At 33.7% G+C, this 20318-nt stretch overlaps 1 protein-coding gene and 1 long non-coding RNA gene across 4 annotated transcripts in view; one reads left to right on the plus strand and one right to left on the minus strand.

Annotated features, from left to right (window-relative positions):
• Positions 1-473: 473 nt before the first annotated feature.
• The window catches only part of LOC149533489 (transmembrane emp24 domain-containing protein p24beta3-like), a 71797-nt gene continuing 51952 nt past the window's right edge, over positions 474-20318 (minus strand). Inside the window, exons 2-4 of one of the 3 annotated variants that reach the window (XM_089803760.1) lie at positions 15384-15570; positions 15136-15243; positions 474-859 (exon numbers count right to left, since the gene is read on the minus strand). In XM_089803760.1, coding sequence (XP_089659886.1) covers positions 726-859; positions 15136-15243; positions 15384-15570 — 429 coding nt within the window. In that variant the 3' untranslated portion in view covers positions 474-725. Of the gene's footprint in view, positions 860-6471; positions 6817-14133; positions 14709-15135; positions 15244-15383; positions 15571-20318 lie in introns of those variants that run through there. The other 2 variants (XM_089803762.1, XM_089803761.1) reach the window with 2 other exon arrangements.
• LOC149533490 (uncharacterized) overlaps positions 4663-20318 on the plus strand; it is a 62698-nt gene continuing 47042 nt past the window's right edge. The window contains exon 1 of the long non-coding RNA XR_016356797.1: positions 4663-5344. This is a non-coding gene — a long non-coding RNA (uncharacterized LOC149533490). The remainder of the gene's footprint in view (positions 5345-20318) is intronic.

The raw sequence follows: 20318 nt of genomic DNA on the forward strand, positions 1-20318 counted from the left end.
TAATAAATTATAATTATATATTTATTAGATTTCATTCTTAGTCATTGTTCTTAGGATTTTTTTTTTTTATCTATTTTTTTTATCAATTCTTTTATTTATAATTAATTAGAATTAGTTATTGTTACTACTTAATAATCATAAGAACTGTATATGATAGCTAAATAGCTTTCTACTCGTTCATATATATATATATAGGGTCCTGACATAATATTAGCCATCTACATATATGTAGAGTTTATTGAGAAGTATGTATAAGTTATATAGTGTTCTTAGATTGTTTCAAGAGTTCCGGAGGTGATTTTTTTAAGATGGTTTACCCAATTTCGGTCCAGACAAGCTTTAAAAAGTTACAGCAATCTATATCCTATAAAAGCTTCAAACCTTTACTGATACAATTTACTGTATCACTCTGAAGAACCTTATTTCTGACTATTCAAAGAGTGTTCATTTAACATCAAATATTGAAGACCATCTTGAACAGAAAACCTAAAGTGAGCTCTGTAGAACGCTAGTATCTTGTCTTAAATGGGTCATTCCTGTCAATCCTTTTAATAAAACAAAAAAAGACCGATCAAAGAAATCATACAAGACTCACAAAGGCACATCTCAAATGTAATATATCCTTCAGAAGTTCCAAAATATTTGTTTAAACTGCTTGTGTTGTTGGCAGAGATATTGCAAAAGCACTGTATGGCCTAAATGCAACTCTCTAGAGTGGTACATCACTAGACTCTGTTATAGGCAACGTTCTTGCTAAATAAACGACGAATAAAATAAACTTGCAGTCCACTAGCAAAAACTAGAGCAAAGTATTCGCCCAATGTGTAGCCAATAAGACGCTTGCGTGTGCTCTCATTTGCTGCACGCATAATCGCTTCAGTTAAAGCACAATATGTAAAATAAATCTTCAGTATGATCATGTATTTAAACAAATGTCAAACATTACGTGGCACAATAATCCAATATAAGTTGTAAGAAATAGTAATTGCACACGTAAAACATGTTGCGAAAACTTATATGAGAACAAGCCACATCAAACATAAAGAAATGTCATACAGAGTTTATATTGATGGCAATACAATAAAAATCCTAATATAAATAGAATTTGAGAATACATCATGCATTATTTGGGCACGATAATTGAATGTTATAGATGGAGCAAATTTTGTTAGATGAAGATTCTATAAAATTAAAAATTAAAAATGTATCCACGCATAATAGGCTTGTCCTTTCCAAAATATATTGGAGTGTTGTCTCTGCCTTTTGTTTGAGGTAGAAGATTGAGTTGTACCTAGGCATAATGTGTAAATATTTGTGCTATGTTTAGTCTGAATAAGAGTATGGCTAACTATATAACAAGTTTTCAATATTAGTTTCTACTCTAGTACTTTGAGGATTGGTAGATGCCATTTAAGGCCTAGTTTGTAGAGAAGCCAAATAGTTTGCATTCTCCAAAGTTGAGGACTAATGTTGCATGAAAAAAATCATAAATTTAAAATTATACTGCTGATAGATAGAAATAGTTTAGATATAGAAATTTTGTTAGTAAACAAATTATGTTAAAATTGCTCCGTAAAATTATTGATTTTTTAAAATATATTTCAAGATTTATGGCTTATAAATAGAAATTTAGTCACGAGATATCAATTTAAGAACAAACAAACAAAAAAAATTAACCTAGCTTAATTTTTAGATATTCCAAGTTAATTACTAGATTTATATAATTTAGTTATTATTTATAGTTTTCTTAAAAATTTGTTGTCTTTTTTTTAATTTAGTATTATAGATTTTATTAAATAATTTTAAAATTGACATAACAATTAATCATACTTCCAATTGATTATTATTGATTTTATATGTTAATGAAATAATGAAATTGATAGTGTTAAATATATTTTAATTTTGAAAATTGAAAATGAATGTTTTTATTTTTCTATCGTATATTTTGAGAAAGGTGTAAAAATTTAGAAAATGTATAGTGAAAAAGATACTATAACAAAAAAAAATTTAAATATGTGAAAAGTGAAAGCTTTCAACATTTTCAAAATTTTCAAAGCTTAGATTATTGTTAAATTTATTATTAATATGTGTTAATAGGAGGCATATTGAACCCACAACTTATAGACTCTTGCCTACATTTCATTTGAATTCTGAACATACACTTATTACTAAAATAAGTGTTAATTATTCAAATATAACATGATATATTACGCCTAAAACATATCTAAAAGCCTGCAGTGTATAGTGGAAGTCATTTTCTCTGTGATGTGGCACGGATCCATGTGCGTGTTGCACATTTGTCCCTGCTGAAAACAGTTACATTGGGGTAGCTGCAGATGACCTTCCACCGCCTCAACATTCAGAAAAGATTTATTAGCAAGTATACGTTCGGATAAGATGAGCTTCTTACGGGACACAACTTAGACAACGATTTGTAATCCATAATGTTTTTGTGGCCGGATTCGCATCCAAATGCAATCATCAATTATGTTGCTGCGCTTTGAATCTAGACAAGCTGGGAGTATGTTGTTCTTCGGAGTAGTTGCGATGTCTGCCACATGATTTGGGGCTTGCAGAGCGAGGAAGAGCATGCTCAAAAATCTTTCCAGATGAGTGATGAGATCTTTTGGCAGGGGATGCCTGACACGAGTAATGCTGATCCGGATCATGGAGAGTTGGAGTTTGTGAATGGAGAAAGTGAATAACATGGAGTTTTACATAAAGATTTGCATTTCTCTGATTTTTTTATTTCTCCCTACATCACTGTGTAAGCTGATTTCATGTTTTGGATACAGTCAATGATATGTGCCTCAGGCTACATTTCCACAGCTAACTCATGGTGATTTTGTACACACAAAATTTTAAATAGGTCAGTGACAGAGACTATGCAACTGTATGAAATTAAGTTCAATCCAGAAGATTTTTTTCCTTTTCTTTCCAAATAATGTCTTACTGAAAGGAAAATTTTGCTTAAAGATTCCATGTGAGAATTTTTCTGAGAAGATTGAAGAGCCGAGAAGCTTCTTGAATGTGGCAATTGCAGAAGATTTCCCTCTACTTGACTGTATTTCTAAACAAATTTTTGTAATTGATTAAGTATGAAAGCGCTCATTGTCAAACACAAAAGGATTTTTTCTACCACAAAAATCACTGCATAGTCATTTGTGCCTCACTATTGTTCTTTAATCCCTCCCAAAACCCGGCTGCGAATTTCTGCGTCATCTTCAAACTTGGAGCCTTTGAAATCAAATACTCTTTCTACTCATTTTTCCTAATTCTTCCAGACACAGACCACGACAACCTTGAAAGGTCAAGAAGCTTCCACATCCAAAGCACGGGAGAATTGAAAAATATCACAGCAATAGCAATTAATGGGGACGAACAACTTTTGACAGTGATAATTGCTATAATAAATACAAGCTTATCTGGTTTTTGAATTTCTGTCTATTTTTCACTATTAATATAAAAAAAACCCTAGCAAAAATTTAGTGGACGAATAGAAAATTAGAATTAAGATCATAGAAAAGATTTTTTTAATATTTCATATTTAAATCTTAATAAATTGCAATTTGTCTTTATTTAAATTAATTGTACTGAAAACATTTGTTTCCTGCGTTACAAGGCAGGGACTAATAAGAGACGTGATGCGTCATAGTTGTTGCCTAACGCATAATGGTTGTAGAGGTGTAGATGAGTGAAAATAAAGTTAAATAGTTCTAAATTAACATTGTGACTGCATTAAGTTTTGCCTAAAAATGCACTTGTGATCTGATAGGATGACTCATATTTTGTTATTAAGTTCTCATGTTATATTATTATATATTTGGGTATTTAAGCCCAAGAATAAGAGGCCAAAGTACCCAATATGCCACTAACTACCTAATATCATACTATGATCAACACATATGCTTTAGACAAATTTGCACCTTCTACATTGACAACTTAAAATATATACAATGAGGAAAGTAATCCATACCAATATCTAAATTATAGAACTTGAAGAAGTGATGAAGCATTTGGAGTATCACATTATATGTTTAAGCATGGTATGCATTTTAATAGAGAACCATAAGTAGTTGGAAAAACTCGCTCAACAATCAATACATATAAATTTGATGTTGATGAATAAATATGATGTAATAAATAAGAAATAGAATATAACTATTTAATTTTAATACATAGTTTATAAAAACTTAATAATAATTTACATATCTTTTAGAATTGAATTATTTCTTTTTTGTAGTTATTTCCTTTTAGTATGTTTTTTTGATGTAAAATATAATCATTAATTTAATATTAAAATATATATTTAAATTTTAAATATATTTAAACTAAATAATAAATTGTTTAAATATAAAATATTAATAATAATAAATGATATAATTTACAAATTGTAATACTTATCAATTATACATATTACAAACACTATTATAAAATATAATTAAAAATAATATTGCTTAATTTATTTTTACAAAAGTAAAATAATAGTAATAATTTAACTACTTTTATTAAAAAATCAAAGTTTTAAAAAAATTAGAAATTCAAATACAAAGATATAACATATTGAAATTATATTGTTACTGGAAATTAATATTGATTAGACATGTTGTGTGAGGTTGAAAATAAAATGGTTGAATTTTTTTTTTTATCAACAAATGTGGAAAGATAGTGGTAATTAATGCATTCATTAATCCAAGATGAAGTTAGAAAAAAATTTGTATTTTTGTGGAAGAAAATTAATTTTCTCCTCCACCAAAAATAGTATGGACCAATAGAATGGATGAAAAATGTGATCTATAAAATAATAAAAAATTAGAAAATGATATAAACATTTGAAATTTCATATAATGTTTTAAATTCTTTGATTTGATTGGTTAGTGTTAATGTCATATTAAGAATAGTATTCCTACGTATGGCAGGAACTAATAATAATAATCATCACATGTCACTCTTGTAAGGAACCAAAAAATAAGCTCCTTTATTTAAATATTTACACAAATATTATATGTATATATTATAACATTTAATAATTGTGCAAGGGCCATACGATCCTGCAAAAGTCTTTGATAACAATATTGAAACTCTAACCAGTCATCAAGTTGGGTGAACCACAATGGCTCATTCTTTACCACTTTCAACATAATTAGAGAAATATCGGGATGAAATATCCAATTGATGTGGTTTATCGTCTTGCATTTCCAATCTCCTCTGCAACATGTTTCGAATTTCATAATTCATTCCTTGTCTCGTCAATATTTTTTAGGTTCTCCAAACATTTAATGTATGTAAGGCATGACTTGTCCTTCAGATCTCTGCACATTCTACTGTTGTGAGGGCTGAACAGGTACATGCAACATTGGAAATTTTCAAACAATAATGGATTGAAGTTGCTGGTGATTTTCTTATTGCTAAAGCTTTCAATTCAGTTGACGGGATTAATTTACCTTTATTTGAATTTCATAGATATTAGTACCTGCAAGTGTGTGTGCCTTTTCCCATTCATATGTTACAGTTCTCCAGTTTCCTGTTTTCTAATCACTCGAAGCTTGCATATTTCTTGGTCTAAAAATAAGAAAGGCATATTTTCGGTTTGTACAAGATATCAAATCTTTTATTGTATTTCTGGCAGTAAGTGTGTATGTAACAGACTATCAATTTGAGAAATAATACGGACTAATATTAAACCAATTCAAATATATGATGCTGTTGTTGGAAAGTAAAGACATAGTAGAAACTCAAATCTTGCCTCTACAATAGCAACCTCTCAAAAATTTACTGCTTTTGCATTTTTGTTGTGACGTGTTTTATCAGATTGTCAAGTATCTACTAGTTCAGCCAGGAGTCATCCAACCGGGAGTGCACATCTTGGAACCTGAGCATGCATTTGAAGGAAAAAAAGCCATTCTTTATTTATGCGATTTGCATTCCTTGTTTAGCATAACACATTCACTCCCAATCGGGGCAATTGTTACCATCCATGCTCTGCATTCATAATGCCACATATCTGAGATTTCATTTATACTAGCCATTGTCCTTACTTGCGATTACGTTCCATGAGACGTTGAATTATATCCGAGAAAGCATTTGTACTAGCCATTGTTATTATCTGCGAATTACATTCCATGAGCCATTGATTCATTTATGAGATGACATTCATATTAGCCAATTGTTTCTCATCTGCAATCTGCACAGAAAGTCTTGTTGATTCACCTACGAATTGAATCCATTGTGAGCCAAGGAGTTGTGTCGGGCATACCAGTTCTTACCAGTGTTAAGGGTAACCAGACCTCTGTTTGCAAGCCAGGTCAAGCTTCCTTCCTGCCCATCTTTTTCCATTTCTTTTAATGAGAATGGGTTTTGAGTTAGGCGTGTAGCATGAATAAATACTAATGTCATGAGCAGAGCCCAACGGACTACAATTCCATGTTGATTAATTGTTTATTTCTGTTCAGCCATTGCCATGAATTGCTCTTATGAAAACAGTTTGAAGAGTCTATTGTATATTTACATGTTTCATATCAGAGCTTAAATAGTTTGGAAGATTACATTACTGTGCAATCCCTATACAGTGGCATTATTCATATGTTTCTGAGATAGGGAAAGGCACCATCATAGATGTTATTGATTATGATAATGAAATGTCAAGAACCTTTTGTTACAAATCTGTTATACACCTAGGTTGGGCTGTGAAATCATGTCAGTAATAAACACAGTTAATCAAGAATGAAGGGACAGCCACACCGAGATTAATCAAGGATAACCAGCAAGGTCGAGATGAAGGGTGTGGTCTGATAATCAAAGATTATGTGAAATAACCTGCAAGACAAAAAGAATAATCAGCACTAAACAAATTAGTATTGAGCATAAGCAAGTAATTTAAACTGAGTCAGCTCATGGCTCATGCTTGTTGCTATGATCACTGGAGGTCAGGGTTGCCAGCAGTTGGATTGATGGATTGATGGGAAGAACTCCATAGCCTACCTAGCTACATAGCCAATAATCTAACACCATGATGCTCAATGGCAAGACAGGGGTGTCCCATGCCTAATCCCAGGTAGGGAGGGTCTTTCTCAGTGGAGATGGTGTGAGGATACTTAAGGGTCCACGGTTAGGAGATTAAGCCCCTAACAATGCTTCTCCTCTCCACCAAATGCCAAGACTTTACTTTTACGTACTTGTATTTTCAGTCGAAGATATGTTTAGAAGGTTAATATTGTTAAATCAATTACTCTCTTTCAATGGACTAGGATTTAGTTAATCCGTTATAATTGATCTCTTTCATTTGAATATGTAAAGTAGTTGTTCTAACTATCATTCATATGAATATGAGAACTAATGTATCTTTTTATTTATAATTAAATTGTTGTGGAAAAGTAGTTTGTTACAATAATGGTTAGTTATGATGGCAGTTATATATATATATATATATATATATATATATTGCATTGTTGATTGAATGCTTCTTTAATCTGCTATAGCTGTCAAACTCTTTCATATAAACATCTAAATAGTTGTTAGCTAAGGCTGGGGAAAATTGGGTGTTACAGAAACCTTTAAACTATGCACTTGTTTTGTAAGCACTTGATGGCAGTACCACCAGTAGGTGGTGTACTTCTAAGTTACCCGTTTGAGTTCAGGTTCAAGGAACTGGTTCACTGGTAAGACAAATTTTTGAAATGGAGTTTGGATTTTTTAGTACAAACACACAAACATTTAAGCATGAATTAAGATTAGAATGTCATAGAGTATCATATAAACAACAAAAACACCATAAATTTGTAATCATACCATCATAGCATCATATACGTCAGGTTCAACATCAAAAGATTAAAATAATAATATTGAGTTCAATTATCATTGTTTCAGCTTTCAACAATTGAAACTTTATGGTAAGGTTCAATCATCAAATAGATTTACTTAATCTTCTTCTTCTTCATCAATGGCATTAGTTGATTCACAAATAGTGTCAATGCCAATGGGATCAGTAGCATCAATAGTGTTCTCACTTTTCAAGTCCTCAAATGCAGCTACTACAAGCTGAGAAATGGAAGCATCTAAGTCCGTATTCTCTAGATCTATATCCCACACCTTTGACTCCCCTTCTTTGTATCCATTTTGCTTGTGTGTAACGAGATGCAAGTTAGGATGCACATACACTAAGTTTCAACAATTTTAGACTCCAATATATTGCACTCTATTGAGTAGATGAAAGAATATGTGCTCCAATTTCTTTCTGATGCCAATGAACTCCTATCTATGAAGTCATATAAAGTTAACAGCAACCTATGAAGACAAAGTAAATTAAAATTATAAATAAAACTTACCCATGATATAATTTTTGGAAGCATTGGCCATGGAGGTATCAAAACTATGACCACATCCTTAAACCAATGGCAAAAAGTATCAAACATTGGACATTTTGCATTCACATAATTTATGAATTCATCTATAATCAAATCTTGCATGTCCTCATCAAGGAAGAGTATAAGGAATATTGTCTTCTACCCAACTAGTAAATCTCTATTATAAGTGGAAGCCTTCCTAACATGTCAAGGAAATGTTTGCTATAGTATTATAAAGTCATTGCATAGGCAAGAAGATGTAATAGAGTGGTCATCTCGTTCCATATTTCTATGACAATTGCTTGCAATTGTTTGAAGAAAGTGCCCTTAGGTTCTTGCTCTTTCTTATTTATGATTTGCTTCATCTTCTCAAGCATTAAGTTGATGCCATCATACACCTCCGCACTACAAAACCTATTCATGCTAGTGTAGCGAATCATGCTCATAATGGGCTCGGTGAAACTAAGGAGATACTTCACAGGATCCCACCATGAGTCATATAATATCCTTTGCTTGATTTTTGTTACTCTCTCAATGCTCTTTGCTTCTGTATAGACCGATTTTGGTTGATCACCATATTACAAAGTACTAAATTGACTTTCACAAGTCATCTCAAGCCGATTATATTAGATGCAAAATGGATCTCTATGACCTATAATAGAAATTAAAGAAAAAAGTCAAATTAAGATAAACTTTAAAGAACAATACACTTTACACAATCAAATTAGGAAAATTTAAAAATGTAAAATACTACTTCAAGTTCACTTACCTTCAAGCACCAAACTTAAATTAATCGAAAAAATTTCCTATGACATGTGGGCAGTTAGTGATAAACATTTGGATGTCCTCGGCCATTACGTACACCTCTTTGGTCCACCTGATTTTATTCCCAATCTCTCGTAACATAGGACTGAGTGCGTGGACCGCACAAGAAGTTCAAAAGATATAGTGATATCGTCGTTCAACCAAAAAATCAACAACTCTACAATTCTTTATGTTTTCTTTTATAACGTGAACAATGCTCTTAGGTCCCACTATCTCAATGGCTGAGATGAGAACATCAACAATAAAATTGCCCATCTTTTATTTGCCCCTCACGGCCCATAGTTTTCAAAACATTGCCCCTTTAGCAGACAACACGATGACATTAATGAAGAGACAATATCTTCAATCTTTCCACCCATTTGAAACAATGGATACACCTCTTCTTTTCCAAAGTTTTGTTTTTGGAGCAAAAGTTTGGACCAAAATACAGGCTGATATAGTTGTAATTTTCCTCACTGAAGCCAAACTTTGGTTTTTAATGTGTATCAAACCAAACTTATTCTCTCTCGAAAATCAATCTTCCAATAGTTTGGACCAGCAAACCAGCTAATGTAGATGTACTTTACCCCACTGAAGAAGTGATTTATTGTAATCTCTCACCAATGACTAAATGGGAGAAGCTTTTTTTATGTTTCAATATTGATTCAACTTATGTACTAGACAAGTGGATATGCCCATAGACATTCTCATTATATAAGATGTGCCCCTATACTCGCCACTGAATTAAGTGGAAGATGTTTATTTACATTTCTTGTAATGAATATTAACCCCACTAAATAAGTGGTGCTGAATGGCTTGCTGCCTGGTACTCTCCTTTAAGCATTGATTTCAGGTTATTGTAATCAGGAACACTGAACGCTCTGACCTAGCACATACTGAAATCTGGATGATTGAAAGGTGGGAAGGAGGTTGCTTGCATCTCACTTCCAGTTGACAATAATATAACAAAAAATTTACAGTGCTTACGACAACCCATTGGATTTATTTGCTTTTTAGGGAACCAAGTTTGCTCCAAAAGATGAGCAGACAGATTTCAATGTTCATCTGAACTAATGTGTCATGACCCTCTTGGTCAGAGGATGAAAGTAAAGATTATTCCTCTTGACCCATAGCATAGGGGATTAATGGAAAAAGTGTCACATGGTTTAGGTGGAAAGTGGAAGGCCTAAATTCTATAATGTATTGGCAGCCAAAGAAAAATGTTTAGGGGCAAGCAAGGGGTGGGTCTTTAATTTTACTTCATTTTCTTATTGGGAGTAGTTGGTTAAAGTATCGAGTGTGACAAATAAAGGAATTGAAACCCCAAGCTATCACTAGTTGAGTTTTTATTATTAAAGGAGAAGGGTCAAATATTTTAAAGACAGAGCCCAGAAATTAAGATGATAAACAGCAATAAAGAAACCATAAAAGAGATACAATCAACACCACAAGATATCTCAAGAAAACCCTTCAAAAATGAAGGGAAAAACCCAACCAGACAACAAAAGATCATTTTATTGATAGAATGAATTCAAGTATCACTTGATACGATATATATAATTTAAAAAGAGACTCTTCACATTCCAACCAAAGGTCTCTTCAATTTCCTAGAACATGGCACTCTATTACAATTACAACTCTTCATAAATCCATGCCTTAATGCATGTTGAATGATGTGGGTCTTTACATTTTAGTATTATTATCATAAAGTGTTCTCTTCAAGCAAAGGTGACCATAACAACAAAATAAGGTCCATATTTTAGAGATAAAGATCTCTATTGCAGCTACAATCTTCAACAATCCCTCTTAGCCAAAGAGAGATCTTTAGCTGAACAATCACAAAAGGCTACAACCAAAATGTCAATGATAAAATCTAATCACATAGATCATAAAAAATTTCATGGAATCACTTAACATTTAAATCCTGCAAGAAATCACATCCAACTTTCATCACGGACTCGCTCAACGTGTTGTTGTCATGGAATCTTTCAACATGACAAACTTGCAAAAATCTCAGTCATTTCATCACGGACTCTCTCAACGTGATGCTATCATGAAATCTCTCAACATGATAAGTTAGTAAGATTCACAACCAACATTTTATCATGGACTCTCTCAATGTGATATAGTGATGGACTCTCTCAACACGACTTCCAACTCCCATCACAGAATCTCTCAATGTGATGTCATCATGGACTCTCTCAACATGATGTTCACTCCTAGAGTGAAAGAGTTATTAGGTTGACCTTATAACTATCATGAATAAGAACTCATAATCAGCAAGAAATGGAATCACAACTAAGATTCATTTCCATCAAGAGTCTCAAAAACCAACTATAATTAAATCATAGCTGAAACTCTTTTCCAACACGAGTATCAATATTTATGATACCAAGTTAACAACATGTATAAAGAATGATGGAGATTCCAAAAACACTCCCTCTCAACCAAAACAACTCCCTTTAAAGCCAAATATCTCCCTCTGAACACAAAGCAACTTCATCTCATTGCTTCATCCTATAACAAAGAGCTATTATAACTTAAATTAACCGTCATCCAAATATATAACTTAGAATGCATAATAACTAGTACTAGAAAAAATGTATACAACAATTACACTTGGGCTCTTAGTCGATTAGTACCCAAAAAAACGTTATTCCACCCAAAAGAATACTTTCAACCAATTAATACATGCAGGCTTCTTAAGATTCAATTAAGAATAAATAAATACTTAGCTTGTTAAAAATTGTTGAGGCTTTATAGCAATGAACTTTTAACAAGAACCTCGAACATGAGCCCAAGTTTCCTCCAATGTATGTACACAGTCCATCCAAAACAAGTCTATCCTTGAAAAGTTGGTTTTTATATTGTTTTGACTCAACAAACATTTGGTAGTAGTGGCGCCTAACCATTTTTCCACACAAAGAACTTGACATCAGTACAAGTGTACACTACTTAAGCTCTAGTGCAGCGAGAAACGAGTTGTTCTTGATATAATTATTCATACCCTCGAAATTTTTTAAATAAAATTGATATTTTCGTATGTATGCAGTAACAGAATTGTCTTGTCCCCATCAATTTCGTAGATCCGTGAAAAGAAAAATGTTCCCAAAAACAACAGCATTACCCTAAACTTTGTATTGTTACAATCTGCTTCTGGTTCAACTTGTACTACAAAGACGGGCTAGTTGGGAGAGGAATTGAGCTCAAGATCTTAGTGGATAAAATAAAAAAAAGACACCAAATCACACCAATAAGCACTGATACAGGATAAATATTAATGATGGGAAGAGCAACAAATAGTAAGAGCCGATTAAGAGAAAGAGACTAAAGAAATCATTCCCGAATAGAAATGGCACATGAAGAGAGATGTCTTAAAGGTGGTAATTACAAAAGGAGCAAGAAGATAAGAACAAGAACAATCCTTCAAATAGTATCAAGACAAGTGGACAGAAAGTTGCCGAATCATAAAACAAGAGTATTGAAACATATACACGAACGGTTGACAGAAGAAGAAATTTTTTTCAATCAAGCAAACAATATGATCCAATGCATGCAGTAGCCGAAAGATGGGTGCCACCACGATGCCAATATGTAGCCGAACAATGGGTGCCACCATGATGCCAATATACAGTACAAATGATGACATAATCCACCCTACAAAGGAGATATTCAAAATAGAGGAAACTAACGACAACTCAACTGTGAGTGAAAAATGCAAGACTGGACCTCCAAAAATTAAACAAGGATATTAAAGAAACATCTCACGATGAGAGAGATATCTCGATGTCAATCAAACACAACAAGGTGAATCTCTATGCAAACAATTAATGCTACAAATAGCCTAAAAACTTTGAGGAAAAATTACAACAGATAAGAGAGAAGGGGCTTCCTTAAATGCTGATATCTAACCTAAATTTGATACCATGTTAAAGATAGCACCCAAAAAATAAAAGAGATACAATTAACACCACATGATATTCATTAATGTTTCTAGATTCAATTATGTTGTTATTTTTGCACTTTTACTCTCTATCTTTCATCCTGATGATGGATCACAGAGTGTGATCGAAAACGTTGATGAAAAAATAACAACACAGTTGAATCCAGAAACATTACTTATTATCTATGGATTATGGACATTTGCTTTTCTCTTATTGAGCAGTTTCGCTCTCTATCTTTCATCCTAATGATGGATCACAGAGTGTGATCTGAAACGTTGATGCAAAAATAACGACACAATTGAATCCAGAAACATTTCTCTTACCACAAGATATCCTGGGAAAACCCTTTGAAAATGAAAGGAAAAATCCAGCCACACAACAAAAGATCATTTTATTGATAGAATGAATTCAAGTACACAATGCCTATTGCTTGATGCGATATATATATAACTTAAAGAGAGACTCTTCACATTCCAATCGAAGGTCTTTTCAATTTCCTAAAATGTGACTCTTTATTACAATTACAACTCTTCATATTTCCATGCCTTAATGCATGTTGAATGACACGTCTTTACATTTTAATATTATTATCATAAAATGTTCTCTTCAGCTAAAGGTGACCATAACGAATATAACGTCCATATTTTAGAGATAAAGATCTCTATCGCAGCTACAATCTTCAACAAAATACCCAGCAACTAGTAGAGAAACAAGAATAACTTTGGAGAATAAGACAAACATTTTATTTGATTAACAAAAGAAAAAGACAATACCATCTTAGCACATTGTTAAGAAAAACGAAAGAGATATTTTCAGGTGTTAGCAAACTGCAAACACAAGAAGGACGACAGGTTTTAGACATAGCAACCTTTAAGCCCACATGTCATAAATATATATAAACAATAAAAACAGCAAGTTTATTGCTCAGTGCAAGTGCAAACAACAAACTACATTTTTTGTAAGTGCATTTCAAGGTTTGAAGTGAAAGGTAAAAAACAACAATTGCTAATAAGCATTCCCAGAGCACAAAACAACAAAAAATGTTTGACAAAAGAAACTAAGAATTTATTCCAAATGTTATGAGCTGTGTAATCAATCCCCATTCTGATTGAACAATGGATGGTTTAATCACAATGTGTTTGTAGACAAACAAAGAAACAAAAATTGTTTTTGTAAAAAGCAAACGAATGCAAGGGGCGTAGAGTGGACATACCTAGAAAAATGATGAGTAGTGACTTGCCAAACATCCTTCTTATTCTCTCTTCTTTTAGCTGTTTCTTTGTTGTAAATGGAAAAGAAAAAGGGTTTGGAGTTTAGGGATCGATGAAGATGAGCACCCTTTGATATTGATTTAGCTTTTTAAAAACTTTTTAAGGCTTCTTGTTTTTTCCTTGAATGCATTGACAGCCACAAAAGATGTCCCAACATCTCTGGGGATGGCAGAGTGTTCTTGGGGAATTCTGGAAATGGGGGATATCCCCACATTATAGTGGAGCTCTCCTGTTTTATGTCAACAGTACTGTGAAATAGAAGTTGTGCTCTCAGTCCCATCCTTGAGTGGACATCTGGCACAACCTGAGCCTAGCGGAAGTGTCCCGGTGGAATAGTGCTTCAATTCCTATAAAATTTTGCAATGTTTCCTAAGTAATAGAAAGCATTTGAATATAGCACAACCTTTAATGATTTCATAGAACATATTCTGAAAGCCTGTTTTCATGTAGAAAGCTTGGTCAAGACCTGAGAAATATGAATAAAACTTGGCACCACAAGATAATGGATAGAAGTCAAATATGAAAAGCATGCTACAAATCAAATTGATGGAAAGTTTATGAGCAGGCTCAGCTAGATGAATTTTCAGAAGAAAATGCATTTGCATGGCAGGATAACCTATTTTTGAGTATAAATTTTTATACAATCAAGAACAAATAAGGTAACTCATAATGGTGCAAAGAACAACTATCATTTCCAGCACAGATGCTTGTAAAGGGAACACAACTATGAGAAAGCAAATATGTGAGCTAAGAAATGCTGCTTGCTAAACTCACTATTACGATGTCGTGCATCACGAGCTCTGAGATAACGTTGTTCAGCTGAAACTGAATCTAGCGCCTCCCTTAACTCTGCAATTCTGACATTAATAGGATCAAGATGTTCTGCACAGAAAAGGAAAATGAAATCCAAAATTACATGCATTCAGTTGAGTTTTGATTAGCTATAGAGAAAAATACAAACATAACATTACATTACAACTACTAATCAAGGACACACATAAAACAAAGACCATTTTACTTACCCTCCTTAGCAAGGTCATGTTCCCTGGGAATGTGACCAACATGTATGTAAAAAGAAATTGTCTCTGGGGCTGAATAGCTGCTATGAAAGCAAAATTTATACATGCCACTTCGTGGTGCCTTGAATTGGAACTTGTCACCAGAGGTTCCTTTCAAGTTATACACAACATTTCCTGCAGGTGCTGTTACCTGTCAACCAGTGAGCACATTTTTCAGATCATCTTGACAAGGAAATTTCAAGTTGCACAAAATGGTAAAAATTTCAAATAGAGTGACCAGGTTATTCTCAAATTTAGAAATGCCTGTGAAAATGCATAACCCAAAAAAGTCAAAAACAGAAGGCTGAGGAGCAACAACAAGAAAACGAGTAAACAAAAGTTGTCTCCAGATTGCTTGCGTAACAGGAGAGAAGAAACAATTTACATTGCACCTCATACATATAAACACACAATACTCATTATAAGGCTGTCCCTGTCATTAAGAGATATAAATTAGAACCGTTTAGAGAAATATAGAGATTTAAGTGCACCATTAAGGAATTTAGTGCTAAACTATTTTCTAGACTATTAAAGATTTCAAAAATAATTAGTAAATTTTGAAGAAAAAGTGGACACCAAACTCTAACTTTATGGGTTGCAGAAATTCCATGTCTTTAATATACAAAGTTTTCTAAAAATCTGTTATATTGGCATCAAAAACCATACCATACTCTTATCTGTTTTTAAGCAAGTTAGGAATATAGAAATTTATTCAAAAACGCAAGTTACATCGGGTAGTGTATGAAAAATCTACACATTCACTACCTGTCAAAGGATCCTTTAGAAAATCGATCATCTAGACAAGAGAAAAGAGTTCAGTCTTTATAGGGTCAAATTCACTAAGAGGAGACATCTACACCTTGGGGCTTCAAACCAAAAAAATTAATGATCAACCTTAAGGAGATTTTCTGACAGAGATGGTGGCACTAGTTGACCAATGCTTTTAAATTTTCCAAGAAGTCCAATTCCTCCACTAACGATGAAAATACAGGAAAAGAATAATGTAATATTTGTCCATTAATAGAGATCAAACATATCAGGCTACATTGACAAATTCTTAGAAACCACTCATTTTTGTTTGATTTCACTTCTGGTACTAAATTTGATACTACTTGAAGAAATACCTCGTTCTTCAGCACTAGTTTCCAGAAAAGTAATGGAAATGAAGATAGCACTTCTTGGAAGGAATCCACCATTCCACAAAAACCCAAGAACAAAACCAAAACGAAAAAGAACATACTTAACCATGATTAACCCAGCCTATTTCTTAGTCCATACTAAAGTAAGCGATGCAGAGCCATAGGGAAACAAAGGCTTACCTTTGCCCAAAGCCACAATATGCCCACTACTTAGTACAAACAACCACTTGATCCCACTTTGACCTCTTCATACTTCTTTTGGATAATTTTTTGTAGACTCCAAGGTTCCTACAAGCCAAACGACTTTAATTTGTGTAAAAAGATCCTAAGGGTTTTCTCGTAAACCTAATACCACATAGGCTAGGTTTCCACTTGAAGGGATGCAATAAACTTCACAACCAAGATAGCGGATTAGATATTTTTCCCATATCTATTTGATATCAAACAATTCATTCACAATGAGATTTTGGGACTTCTAGGTCAACAAGGGTTACTTGCCAATTAGAGGCCTAGTCTTCTTGTAGCCCAATCAACACAGTTTCTCCCCTACAGCTTTTCAATTTCCCAAATGACCAACCAAACAAATCAGGGATTCAAATACCATTTTGGAAGATACATATGATACTGCAAGTTTAGGTCATACTCCTGACTCCTTCAACTGATGGGTCAAGTACTACTAGGACCCAAAGACCTACTAGGCCTAATTAAGATGGATATGCAAAGCAAGCACTCAAACTTTAATGAACAGTATGTACAATCCACCACATATGCATCACTTCCACCCTTGGTTCCCTCCACTCCACTCTTCAAGTTCATTTGCACACTCAATTCTATCCTCCTACTGTCCTACAAACCGGTCATGAGACATCCGGCTAGGGCTTGCTTGTTATCCCAATAGACATGATCTTCCTACTTGAAACCTTTTGAAAAATATAATACATTCCCTCTACTTGTGTTCTACCAAGGACCGTGATTTTCCAATGGTGAAAACTCAACCAAAGAGCATTTTTGGTGCAAAAACCCTAAGAGAATGAGGGTTTCAGACCCAATCTCGAAAACCAAGTTTTCTCCCTCCAAACTCAACCAATTCTCACCAAATCAAGTTCAAAGAAAAGCTAATTTGTCTCTCCATACACTCCAATGGTTTCCAAATGTTCACCAATTAGTATAATGCAACGAAAATTGTTTACACAGTAGAATTTGAATGAAAATTAGAGTACTTTTTATTGATTCCAGACATCAAATTCAATTGATCTTTTTCAATCCAAGAACCCTTGAATAGGCTGAATACAACTTCCCCAACCGAGATTTGAGTTCCCATGATCATTGGGGGAAGTTGGGCGAACATGTTCAAAAGTTGCAAGAGTTGTCAAGCAACATTTTGACAATTTTTACATTTTTTTTGAAACTTTTGCATTTTTGCTTCCTATCACCTAGGACTCGTCACTAATTGGTCCAATATGACCAAAAACACTCCTAAGGACCTAATTCATGTTTCCTACCATCCTACAAACCTGTTAACTAGATTTTACCACACCAACTTATCAATGCCTAACATGTTAATGGCCTTACAAATGGGAACTATTACATTGCGAATTGAGTCCAAAGGACCTTATGATTCCAACCAAACCTAATCACATCCTTATTACTCATGGCATAGCATGAGCCTTCATGCTACAGCTTCAGAATCTTATGGCTTACTTTATCTTGGCTATTCAAGTAGCTCAGGGCCTGATTATCTGTATACACCACAAATTCTTTAGGCAATAGGTAGTGCCTCCATTTCTTTAGTGCTTGCACAAGGGCATACAATTCCAAATCATAAGAGGTATACTTCCTCTTTGCCTCATTCAATTTTTCACTAAAGAAGGCAAGTCCTTCCTTCTTGACCAATTAATGCTCCTATTGCCATGTAAGAAGCACCACACTCAATTGTAAAAAATTTATTAAAACCAAGACATGTAAGGACAGGTTGTTCTGATACCTTCTTTTTCAGAAGTCCAAATGCTTCTTTTGCAGTCTCTGTCCATGCAAATTTACATCTTTATCCACCTTTTATTGTTTCCAACATAGGAACTCATACTTGACTGAAATTTTTAATAAATTTTCTATAAAATGTAACTAACCCATGGAAGCTTCTTACCACTCCAATTGCTTTAGGTATTGGCTAGTTAAGTATTGCCTCAACCTTGGCAGGATCTATCCTCAAATTTCCTTTTGAAATCACAAAAGTAGGGTAGATTCAAGTAAACACATTTTTCCATATTTATCATCAAATTTTTTTCATGTAACCTTTTCAAGACTAGATCAAAATATATGAGGCATTCTTCCCTAGACTTACTAAACACCAAAGTGTCATCCAAGTATACCACTACAAATTTCCCAATAAAAAGACTTCAACACTTCACTCATAAGAAGCATAAAAGCGCTAGGGCCATTGGATACGCCAAAAGGCATGACCATCCATTGACAAAGACCCTCATTGGTCTTGAAAGCAATTTTGCACTCATCACTAGCCCTTATTCTAATCTGGTGTAGCCACTCTTTAAGTCAATCTTGGAATAGTTCCTTGCACCCCACAATCAATCAAACATGTCTCCAATTATTGGCATACGACACCTATATCTTATAGTGACCCTATTGATTGCTCTTGAATCAATACATAGCCTCCATGTTCCCTCCTTTTTACGAGCCAAAACTGCAAGAACGGCAAAAGGGCTTAAATTTTTCTTTACTAGACCTTTGTTTAAAAGATCTTACATTTGCTTGCCAATTTCCTCATTCTGCATAGGAGTCATTTTATAAGCAGCTTTATTGGGCATATCTTCTGCAACAACTCCCTTATATTTGTCTAACAGCTCCTTTATCTCTCTAGTACCTACTTCCTTTTTCTTTTCCTAATTCCTTTCTTCTTATTTAAGCAAGATGACCAAGGCATACTAAGGTATATCCTTCTTCTTCGTGACTAATAGAAAATCCTTCCCTTTTACAAACATAACATTGGCTTCCTTCTATTTATCTATCTCACTGTCAAGTAAGGGCTTCAAGGCTTCATTAGTGTAAGTATTCTTCTTCCCATCAATTTGGACTTCTAGTCATAACACCTTGCCCTTAGACTCCCCTGCTTGGAAATCTACCCAAGACTACTCTAACTCAATTGCCCCTTTGTCGACCAAGATACTTTGTATGGAAAAGGGTGTGGTAATCCTACAAGTTTATGTTTTTCAACCATCTCCAAAGATAGAAGATTTTTTGTGGAACCAGAGACAATGAGATGTTTACATACCTTTATCATGACTTTTGCAATTTGTTTTAAAGATTCGCTTCATTTATAGCGGTTCTTGAGTGGTAGTGGTGCAAAGAGGAAAAGAAATAACTAGGGCCCAAGGGCACACCCAGCTATCCAACCACCTTGCAAGAGTAAACACAACGGAAATACAAAACAAAAGAACACCACCAAGGAGAGAAGAAACCAAAATGCTTATTGATTCATCGGATAATCCACATACATGCCCAACTATAAGGCCTTCTGGGTTATGGCCAAATACAAAATTACAACTTCCAAATTCACGATCCGACTTCAAGTTCACACTTCCAAACTCCTAACCCCTATTCTCATTCTTTTCAAATTCTACCCCCCTTCTATTCTCAATCCTAGACCTCCTTAAATACTTGCCAAAATGGCTTACAAAAGATTCTAGAACATAGAAAAGCCACAAGTTGGCTCTCAACATAAATTAAATACAAGCAAGGGCGGCCC

This window comes from Cupressus sempervirens, chromosome 10 (assembly GCF_028749045.1).
Source record: "Cupressus sempervirens isolate cs-2001-9-10 chromosome 10, ASM2874904v1, whole genome shotgun sequence".
NCBI classification, from domain to species: Eukaryota; Viridiplantae; Streptophyta; class Pinopsida; order Cupressales; family Cupressaceae; genus Cupressus; species Cupressus sempervirens.